We start from the raw sequence: 12,147 nt of genomic DNA, 5'->3' as shown, positions 1-12,147 counted from the left end.
AATGACATAAGACAGAAACTAATCATAAAAAAACATCTGTCCGAAAAAAAATGAACTACCTATAAAAGAATTTTAATTTTCTTCCAGGCAATTGGTACCTTCAAATCTTCAACTGCCTGGAATAAATTAATTAGTTTTTTCCGAGCAAATTAAAAAAAAATATTTTCTAAAATATACTCAAATAATTTTCTGCAACTAAGTTAAAAATGAAAAAATCTGAAGAAAATCTTTAAAAGTCTGAAAAAAAACTCGATTATTTTAGGCAGTTTTAACTAATTTTTTGCTCATAAAACCTCAAATCATTTATTTTTTTCCTAATTAAGAATTTCAACTGCCTGAGTTAAATATAAAAAAAATCAGAAAGTTGATAACGATTTATTAAACAAAAACACCAAATCAAATGTAAATTTAAAAAATAAAAAAACACTTCAATGTCTATCTACAACTACCTGGGAAAAAATTATAAAAATTCAATACTCTTGAAGAAACTTGAAAACGGCGTTAAATGCCTGGAATAAAATTAAAATTTATTTCAAGTGGACCAAATATGAAAAAAAACTCCTGAAAAAGATAAAATTATTATTTTTCGTTTTTTTTTTTGCTAGGCCATTAAAACTCTATTAAAAAATAAAAACTTGGGAGTATTTTTTTGCAATTTTAATTTATTTAGAGTAATTCTTTAATTCATTTCAAGATATCCAATTTACTGAATTTAACATAAAATTCCTTCAAGAGTTTGTTCCAACTTTATATTGCAAATACATGATTCATTCACTATCTGCTTTCATAAAAATCCCCCTAGTTGGTTAAACTTACCACATCACGTTATCAGCTTCCTTTTAAACACGTACAGTGGTTTTTTTTTTACATAATAATAAATAAACATTTAATCGATATCAGTAGATATAAAAGGAAAAATGCTCCCATTAAGTCACAGTCGTTACCTCAATGGCTTACAAACAATTATTAATCGTTGCCCTGTGCATTGTGGTTTGCTTGGCAAACCTTAGCGATGCCAAAGTGTATTCCAAATGCGAGTTTGCCAAACAAATGAAGAGAAATGGAATAAGTGACCGTCACCAGTTGGGCACTTGGACCTGTATCGCCTATCACGAGTCCAGATTCAATACCAAGTCAATTAATCATCAAACGGGCGATTATGGTATCTTGCAAATTAGCCATTTGTATTGGTGTTCCGATGGAAATACACCCGGTAAGTATCGCTTGATGATTCTTATTGCGGTAGAATTAAATAATTTCTTAGTTGAATAGAAGTCCATATTTTGTAGGAGAATGTTTATATAAAGATATATGCATTTTTCTTGGAAATAAAGACTTCCCCATTTTGTAATCCTTAATTAATTTCTTATTAGGTAAGGGATGCCATGTGACGTGTAAGTCCCTCTTGGTGGATGATATCACCAAGAGTATCCAGGTGCCAAAAAAGTGTATGCGGAGCATCAAAGGATGCGTGGAAACGGATTTACGGCTTGGGTGGCCTACAAGCATTGCCATGGGGATCAAACTAAATGGATCAGTGGATGTCATCTCTGAGAGTTTTATTTTAATGTATTGCGATGAAATAAATAAATATTCTGTCAAAGCAATGGGTGCAACTTTATTTATTGAAGTGGTTAAAGAATTATTTTCCAGAGACTTTATTTTGATCTCTTTCAGAGCCACAGGACACTCTTGGCCCGGAAAGATCTTAAACTTTACAATTTTTGTTCTTCAGGCACTTGAAAGAAAACAATCTTTTATGGTCATCATAAGGCCAAAATTTCAAAAATTGTCAGGTAATTTAATTAACAGTGATTTTCCAGAATAGTTTTATTTTCCAGGATAACAAGTGTTAAAAAAATTGTTAAAGTCTAATTTATTGACCCTTTAAAGCAAATATAGGGATTTTGCATTTATTTCAGGCAGCTTTTCATAATTTTCTTGCACATAAGACCTCAAATGCCTGAAATAAATTTTTTTAATAAAAAATTTCAACTGCTTGAACTAAATATAAAAAAAAATCCAGAAAGTTGATAACGATTAAAAAAAAAGCACAAAATTAAACGTAAATTTAAAAAATAAAAAAGACTTTGATTTTTATCTACAACTACCTGGAATAAAATTAAAATTTCTTTCAAATTACTGGACTAAATATTGAAATAAATTTCCAGGAAGTTGATAATGATTTATTGAAAAAAACACAAAATTAATTATAAAATAAAAGTCTAAAGGAGATTCTAATTACTACCTAAATAAAAATTAAAGTTATTTGAATTTCTCGGGAGAACTTTGAAAGTAGCTTCAAATGCAAAATTATTTGTTGAAGTGGTTAAATTTTCCAAAAAAGAGTCTTTTTTTCTGGAAAACTTTTAGAAAATCATTTTCCAGAGACTTAAGTGGATATTTTGATCTCTTCCAGAGGCACAAGATGTCCATCCGTCCTTGGCCTGGAAAGATTTAAAATTGTACAAGTTGTTAAATTATTTTATTGTTCTTACAGGCAGTTGAAAGAAAACGATCTTTAAAGGTCATCAATAGCCTGAAGAAAAATTCAAAAATTGTCAAGTAATTTAATTTAAAATGATTTTCCAGATTAGCTATATTTTCCAGGATATCAACAATCTGGAAAAAAAATCAAAAAAAAAAGTTTAAGTCCAATTTATTGACTCTTTAAAGCAAAGATAGGGATTTTGTATTTATTTTAAGCAGTTTTTGAAAATTTTTTGCTCATAAGACCTCAAATGCCTGAAATCATTAATTTTTTTCTTAATAAAGAATTTCTACTGCCTGAACAAAATATTAAAAAACATTCCAGAAAGTTGATAACGATTTATTAAAAAAAAGCGCAAAATTAAATGTAAATTTAAAAAAATAAAAAAGACTTTGATTTCTATCTACAACTACTTGGAAAAAAAATAAAAAATAATTCAACTGCCTAGAAGAAACCTGAAAACGGCATCAAATGCCTGGAATAAAATTAAAATTTATTTCAAGTGACTGGACCAAATCTTGAAATAAATATCCAGTAAGTTGAGAAACTTGAAAATTGCTTTAAATGCCTGAAATAAAATTAAAAATTACTTTAAGTGCCTAGACTAAATTTTAAAATTTTTTCCAGGAAGTTAATGAAGATTTATTGAGGAAAAACACAAAATTAAATATAAATTTAAATTTCAGTCTGGAAAAAAAACGTTAAAGACCAATTTATTGACCCTTTAAAGCAATTTTAGGGATTTTGTATTAATTTCAGGCAGTTTTTGATAATTTTTTGCTCATAAGACCTCAAATGCCTAAAATAATTATTTCTTTTTCATAAAAAACTGCAATTGCCTTAACGAAATGTAAACAAAAATTCCAGAAAGTTGATAACGATTAACGATTACAAAAAAAAAAACACATAAATTGAATGAAAATTCTAAGAATAAAAAATATTTCAGTTTCTATCTAAAACTACCTGGAAAAAAATTAAAATTAATTCAACTGCCTAGAAGAAACTTGAAAATAGCTTTAAATGCCTGGACTATAATTAAAATATATTTCAAGCGACTGGACCAAATATTGAAATAAATTTCCAGGAAGTTTATAATGATTTATTGAAAAAAAACACAAAATTAAATGTAAATTTAAAGCCTAAAAGAGAACCCAATTAATTCCTAAATAAAAAATAAAATTATTTAAAATTATTTTCCTTAATAAAATTATGTGAAGAACTTTGAAAAAAGCTTCAAATGCAAAATTATTTATTGAAGTGGTTAAATTTTCCAAATAAGAGTCTTTTCCTTCTGGAAAACGTTTAGACAATAATTTTTTAATTTTGGAACGATTTAAAATTTTACAAGTTGTTAAATTATTTTTTTGTTCTTACAGGCAGTTGAAAAAAACAATCTTTAAAGGTTATCAATAGCCTGAAAGAAATTTTAAAAATTGTCAAATAATTTAATTTAAAATGATTTTCCAGATTAATTTTATTTTTTAGGATATCAACATTCTGGAAAAAAAATCTAGAAAGAAAAGTTAAAGTCCAATTTATTGACCCTTTAAAGCAAATATAAGGATTTTCTATCTATTTCAGGCAGTTTTTGATAATATTTTGCTTATAAGACCTCAAATGCCTGAAATCATTAATTTTTTTTTAATAAATAATTTCAACTGCCTGAACGAAATATAAAAAAAATTCCAGAAAGTTAATAAGGATTTAAAAAAAATATAAAATTAAATGTAAATTCAAAGAATAAAAAAGACTTCAATTTCTATTTTGGAAAAATATTAAAAATTAATTCAACTGCCTAGAAGAAACTTGAAAACGGCGTTAAATGCCTGGAATAAAATTAAAATGTATTTCGAGTAACTGGACCCAATCTTGAAATAAATTTCCAGGAAGTTGATAATGATTTATTGGAAAAAAACTAAATGTAAGAATAATGCCTAAAAGAAATCTCAATTACTACCTATAACTTCTTGAAACAATTTAAATAATAATTTAAATAACCTGCCTGAGAGAAACTTGAATATTGCTTCAAATGCCTGAAATAAAATTAAAAATTACTTCAAGTGCCTAGACCAAATTTTAAATATTTTTCCAGGATGTTGATGAAGATTTATTGAGAAAAAACACAAAATTAAATATAAAATTAAAGTCTAATTATGTGAATTTCCTGGAAGAAATTTGAAAGTAGCTTCAAATGCCTTAAATAAAATTTAAATTACTTTAAGTGCCTGGACGAAATGTTAAAGAAATTTCCAGAATGTTTATAATAATTTGTGAAAAAAAGAACATCGAGAAAAATATAAATTTAAAGACGTGAAAAGACTTCAATTACTATTTACAACTGAAAGATAGTTGAAAATAGCTTAAAATGCCTGGAATAAAATTTAAAAATTAATTTAAATACCTGGGCGAAATTTAAAAAAAAAATTCACATAATTTACTGGTATGTCTTGAAAAACCGTTGAATTTAATGGAAAAAATTCAAAATCAATGGTTATGACAATAAAAGGTTCTAATAATTAAAATTAATAACATTATTTTATTGGAAATTTAATTACATAATTTTATTTACTTTTGTTATAAAAATATTAATCAAATTCCAATTTTTCAGTATTGTCATGAAATTGATTTTATGCATTAACTTGACCAATTACTCAAACCCGGCATTGTTCTCTTTAATTAATGAAACTATTTTTAATTTGTTATTTATTAGAAAAATATGTATTTTTATTTTTTTTTATTTTGTGTGCCATTTTAATCATTTTTTTTTTGATGAATTTTATTCTAGAATTTTGGAAGTATTTTTTGGTTTCTTCCTGGAATTACAAAAAGTTTTTTTATGTCATCCTAGGGAATTTTCATAGTAAATTACTTAAGTAATTTATTCGTCGTTTATTAAAAATACAAAAATTTCTAATTAACCTACCTAAATTATGCAAGAATTCTTTTAATAAAAATTGGTGGTAATTGCAGGCATTAAAAAATTAATTAAAGTAATTTGGTATTTGAAGCCATTCATTTTAAACTAGGCATTATTCATTATAAATTAATTTAATCTAATTAAATTTAAACTTGGTATTTTTAATTTGTTTAATTCTTTAAATTTATTAGAAAATGTGAATCAATTTTTTTTTGTGTTTTATTTAAATAATTTTGTTCATCTCCCAGGAAATATTTTTTTCCCAGTATATTGAAGAAATTTTTGTTTTTTCTTGATATTCTAAATAAATTTTTACAGTATATTAGTCATAAGTTAAAATTAAGACAACTGCCTGTAAAAAACTTGAAAAAGCCATGTTTAAGTCAAATAAATGCCTGGAGTAAAATTAAAAATTACTTCAAGTACCTAGACCAGATTTTAAAATTTTTTCCAGGAAGTTGATAAATATTAATTGAGAAAAAACACAAAATTAAATATAAATTTAAAGTCAAAAAGAGATTTTAACACCTAAATAAAAATTAAAATTATGTGATTTTCCTGGCAGATATTTATAAAAATTTGTTAAAAAAAAAACACACAAAGTTAAATATAAATTTAAAGCCGTAAAAAGACTTCAATTACTATTTACTACTAAAAGACACTTGAAAATAGCTGAAAATGCCTGGAATATCATTTAAAAATTACTTTAAATTTCTGGACGATATTTAAAAAAATTTCCTTATATAATTTATTGGAATGTCTTGGAAAACCGTTGAATTTATTTTAAAAATTCAAAATAAATGGTTATGATACTAAAAGATTCTAATAATTAAAATTATAGAATTCTTTTAGTGAAAATTGGTGATGATTCCAGGCATTTAAAAAATTAATTAATGTAATTTGGTGTTTGAAGCCATTCATTTTAAACTAGGTATTATTCATTGTAAATTAATTTCATTAATTGTAACTTTCCTAAGTATATCCTAATTATTCTAATTTAATTTAAACTTGGTATTGCTATGAATAATTCATTAAATTTTGATCTTCATGAATTTTTAAAATTAATTAGCAAAATTTGATTTACAATGCTTCAATTTTTTTGTGTTTTACTTAAATAATTTTGTTTTGTTTTTTTTTAAATTTTATTTCAGGATTTTGAGGAATTTTTTTGTTTTTCCCTGGTATTTCAAATAAATTTTCACGTTATCCTAGGCCTTGCAAACTACGTAATTTTCATGGTAAATTACTTAACTAATTAATTTAATTAGTTCGTCAATTAATTTTACTAAAAATTCCTAATTAATCTAATTAAATTATGCAAGAATTCTTTTAGTGAAAATTGGTGGTGATTCCAGGCATTTAAAAAATTAATTCATGTAATTCGGTATTTGAAGCCGTTTATTCTAAAATAGAATTCTAAGACTAATTATTTCCCTATTAATCTAATTAAATTAAAACTTGGTATTGCTATAATTATTTAGTTAAATTTTTATCTTGATTAATTTTTTAAATTTATTAGGAAATTTTTATTTTTTATAATGGTTTAATTTTTTTTGTGTTTTATTTAAATAATTTTGTTTTGTGTTTTTTTTTTAATTTTATTTCAGAATTTTAAAGGATTTTTTCCTGGTATTCCAAATAAATTTTCACGTTATATTTAACATGTTAAACTAGACATAAATTAAAATTAAGACAACTGTCTGTAAAAAACTTCATGTTTAAGTCAAATAAATGCCTGGAATAAAATTAAAAATTACTTCAAGTATCTGAAAGAAATATTAAAAAATTTTCCAGGAAGCTAATGATGATTTATTGAAAAAAAAACCTAAAATACATGCAATCATAAATTAAAAGTGTAAATTTAAAGACCCCAATTACTACTCATAACTGCCTGAAAAAAAAATTAATCCAAGGGCCTGGAAGAAATATTTCAATTTCTTCCAAGCATTTATACCAAACAAAAGCTAATTAATTCAACTGCCTGGAAAATACAAGAAAAATGTATATCTTAACACAAATATAAACGTAAAAAATCAGGAAATTTTGATATTATATTATAAGGAAATCGCAAATTACTTGAACAGGTGTTAAACGTTCGACCGAAAAAAAACCTTCAAAGTAAAAGTGAAAAGGTTCCTCTCGTTACCGGTTAAGACCCTACGGATTGTTGTGCACCGACAAAAGAGAAACCGAAAAACCCCACCCTGGGCCCCCCCTCTTTTTTGTACGTACTACATACGAGTGCATGCTAAATGAAAGTTTCAATATTTGGTTAAGAGGAAAAGAAATCGAAATTTTTTTAATATTTTTTTTTTTATCTCGGTAACATCTTCGGGATGTTCCGAAAGGATTGTTGGAAGCAGTGGCGTCACTAAGAATTTTCACTTTGATATTAAGAAAGAAAAACTTTATCGTTCAACTGCTTGAAAGAAGACATTTTATTTTGTGTTTCAGGCAGGTGAAGTCTTGTTTAAAAACAAATATTTTGAAACGCACAAAATTAAATGTAAATTTAAAGAATAAAAAAGACTTCAATTTTCATCTACAACTACTTGGAAAAAAATAAAAATTAATTCAACTGTCTAGAAGAAACTTGAAAACGGCGTTAAATGCCTTGAATAAAATTAAAGTTTATTTCAAGTGACTGGACCAAATATCGAAATAAACTTCCAGAAAGTTGATAATGATTTATTGAGAGAAAAACCTAATTACAACCTAAATAAAAATTAAAATTATGTGAATTTCCTAAAAGAACTTTGAAGCTTAAAATGCATCAAATGAAATTAAAATTACTTCAAGTGCCTGGACGGAATGTTAAAGAAATTTCCAGAATGTATATATTGATTTGTTGAAAAAAAAACACAGTCATATATAAATTTAAAGCCGTAAAAAGACTTCAATTACTATGTCTAGATTTGTAAAATGTTAGGGATTTCATTTATTTTATATTTTCGCCAACGCGGCATTTCCTGGAACAGCAAAATCGCGCCATCGGGACCGTCTCCGTCGTTCGTTTGTGCGGTGCCGCCACTTGACTTTAGTCTTTCCATCTAATCACAGGAAGAGGTTTTTTTTTTGTTCGCGTCATTTACGCACGACGACTTACTTTCGTATTTTTTAATTACGCCACCAACTTGGCATTTTTACTTTATTTCAATATACTTATTTTATACAGTGCACTGAAATAAAAATCTTTGATTTAATAATTACACGCGACCTGTAGGTCCAATTACATTTACAACTGAAGGAGACTTAAAAATAGCTTAAAATGCCTGGAATAAAATTAAAAATTACTTTAAATACCTGAAAGAAATTAAAAAAAATTTTCCAGGAATAATTAAAATACAACAATTTGTACACCTGATTCCCATTTAAATAAAATTAATTAGAGATTGGCATCTTGGTTCATTCACATATCTGGGCTATAATTTCAAGAAATAAATAGTAAAGAATTTATGGATGAAATGCTTCTTAGGAAAAGATGCATACACTTTAAAAAAATTCTAAATAACATGAACATTAAAATAATTCGTTCAGGCATTAAGAAGAAGTTTTTTATTAATTCCAGACAGTTGCTGATAGTTGGTTATATTTTAACAAATATTAACTTATTTCATGAATTTTCGCAAAAATATAAATAAAAATTTATGTTTTTATTCTTCAACTGCCTGGACGTAAATAAGTATTTTATTTATTCCAGGCAGTTGAGGAATAAATCGGCTCAAATACATGATGAACAGTGTTTTATAACATCATTAAATTTCAGTGTCCTATCTATCTCAGTAGGAAAACTGTTTACAGAACTGATGTTCATGATATAAATATACGTAGAAAGTACATCCTTACGATCCCCAAGCACAATAAGGAACTTTTTAAAAGAGGATTCTCTTATAACATAGCGTCAACCGTAAATAAATTTCAAGGTACTTATTTTAACACATCTTTATCCTGTTTCAAAAGAAGGATCAGACAGCAGCTTCTCAGTGAATGAGTTTTTATGTTCGTTTGTATGCATTTCAGAGAAAATAAGATATTATATACATAATTTTTTTTTCTGGTCAGACCTTAATAGTATTGCCATGTACTATCTCTGTACCGCTTAACATAATGGACCGAGTCATCTAGGCTTTTCATCAATGTATTGGGTTTTATTAGGCATAGGGGTAACTAAATATAAGTATGACTTAGAATTTTTCTACGGCTTTAACAGCCTCTCCTTTTGGAGAGAACCTGACTATAAAGGCCATGTGTTTCATTTATATATTTGTTTTCTATTTGCAAAATTGTTATAATTATATAGAACAATAAAATTATTTATTATTATTATTATTATTATTATTATTATTATTATTATTATTATTATTATTATTATTATTACGTTTATTTTAACTGCCTGGGAAGAGAAATATTAGTTTGTGTATTCCAGGCAGTTGTGCAAGAGAGAAAACTTTTTTTATAATTTTTATAACTGTATAAAATAAAAATTTAGGATATTCTTCAACTGCCTGGACGTAAATAAGTATTTTATTTATTTCAGGCAGTTGAGGAAGAAATCGGCTCAAATACATGATGGGCATTTCGCATTTATTACCACCAGCTGGCTGATAAATGACATTTACCTTTGCTTCAACTGCCTGGAAGAGAAATATTAGTTTGTTTATTCCAGGCAGTTGTGCAAGAGAGAAAACGAGAAACTCTTTTAATATATTTTTCTAAAACTGCCTGAAAAAAATTTCAATTTTCTCTTTTGCAAGTAGTTGAAAACAAGTATAGGTCAACTGTTTAATAAAGATAATAATATTTAAAATTTTTCATTAATTTAAATTTCAAGCATTTAAAGACTATCAGAGATCAACAGTCTGAGAGTGAGCACTGTCTGAGATAGAACGTCATTAACCGAATATGTCTTCAACTGCCTGAAATATTTTAATAATTCCAGTTCCTCAACTGCAAGCACAAATACCCTTGAAAGTCAAGTGTCATTATCAGGCATTAAAACTAATTATTTAACTGCCTGGAAGAAGTTAAAAATTTTATTCAGGCAGTTGAATAAATTTTTCCAGGCAATTTTATAAAATCATATATGAACCTAAAATTCAATTACTGGAAGAAAAATTCTAATTTCTTGACTTTTACTGAATAACATCTAGTCTAATTTCTATTTAAAAAAATAAAATAGTCTTCAGAGTAATTCCCAAATCAAGAATTTTATTTAAGACAGTTTTTAATAGTTGGTTATATTTTAACAAATATTAACTTATTTCATGAATTTTTGCAAAAATATCAATACAAAATTTAGGCTATTCTTCAACTGCCTGGACGTAAATAAGTATTTTATTTATTCCAGGCAGTTGAGGAATAAATCGACTTAAATTCATGACGAACATTTCGCATTTATTACCACCAGCTGTTGATAAATGACATTCATATTTGCTTCAACTGCCTGGAAGAAATATATTAGTGTCTTTAATTCAGGCAGTTGTGCAAGAGAGAAAACTTTTTTTATAATTTTTTTTTTAAACTGTCTGAAAAAAATTACAATTTTCTCTATTGCCAGCAGTTGAAAACAAGAATAGCTCAACTGTTTAATAGAGATAATAATAATTAAAGTTTTTCATTAATTAAAATTTCAAGCATTTGAAGACTATCAGATATCAATAACCTGTGAGTGAGCACTGCCTGAGATAGAACGTTATTAACCAAATATTTCTTCAACTGCCTGAAATATTTTAATAATTCCAACTGCATGTACAAATACCCTTGAAAGTCAAGTATCATTGTCAGGCATTAAAACTAATTATTCAACTGCCTGGAAGAAATTAAAAATTTGTATTCAGGCAGTTGAATAAATTTTTCAACTCTTCCAGGCAATTTTGGAAAATCACATATAAGCCTAAAATTCGACTACCTAAAAAATTTAAATTTAATTCAGGCAGTTGAGGGTTTTGACTTTTGGTGCATAGATTGTAGTCTAATTTTTTCAAAAAAAAAGGTTAAAATTAAATTTCAGAGTAATTCCCAAATCAAGAATTTTATTACAGACAGTTTTTGATAATTGATTATATTTCAACAAATATTAACTTATTTTATGAATTTTCGCAAAAATATCAATAAAAATTTAATTTTTTTTAAGGGCAATTTTAAAAAATCACATATAAGCCTAAAATTCAACTACCTGAAAAAGTTAAATTTTATCCAAGTAGTTGAGGGTTTTGACTTTTGGTGCATAGATTATAAAAAGGTGGAAATTAAGCTTTAGAGTAATTCCCAAATCAAAAATTTTTATTACAGACAGTTTTTAATAGTTTGTTATATTTTAACAAATATTAACTTATTTCATGAATTTTCGCAAAAATATCAATAAAAATTTGCGTTATTCTTCAACTGTCTGGACGTAAATAAGTATTTTATTTATTCCAGGCATTTGAGGAATAAATCGGTTCAAATACATGATAAACATTTCGCATTTGTTACCACCAACTGTTAATAAATGACATTTAGCCTGGAAGAGATATATTAGTTTGTCTATTCCAGGCAGTTGTGCAAGAGCGAAAACTTTTTTTATAATTTTTTTAAACTGTCTAAAAATTTACAAATTTATTTATTGCAAGCAGTTGAAAACAAGAATAGCTCAACTATTTAATAGAAATAATAATAATTAAAATTTTTCATTAATTAAAATTTCAAGAATTCGAAGACTATCAGGGATCAATAGCCTGTAAGTGAGCACTATCTGAGA

General features: G+C 26.1%; 1 protein-coding gene across 1 annotated transcript; it reads left to right on the top strand.

The window, feature by feature from the left end:
• Positions 1-917: 917 nt before the first annotated feature.
• On the top strand, positions 918-1,607 carry LOC126742154 (lysozyme C-like). The gene is given in 3 exon segments (XM_050448727.1): positions 918-1,213; positions 1,374-1,433; positions 1,436-1,607. Coding segments are annotated over 3 exon segments (444 nt in total). The 5' UTR covers positions 918-948; the 3' UTR covers positions 1,555-1,607.
• The last annotated feature ends 10,540 nt before the right edge of the window (positions 1,608-12,147 follow it).

The sequence above is a fragment of the Anthonomus grandis genome, chromosome 11 (genome assembly GCF_022605725.1).
Source record: "Anthonomus grandis grandis chromosome 11, icAntGran1.3, whole genome shotgun sequence".
In the NCBI taxonomy this organism is placed as follows: domain Eukaryota; kingdom Metazoa; phylum Arthropoda; class Insecta; order Coleoptera; family Curculionidae; genus Anthonomus; species Anthonomus grandis.
The sequence above is the reverse complement of the archived record's forward strand: the minus strand, read 5'-3'. Positions and strand labels throughout refer to the sequence as shown.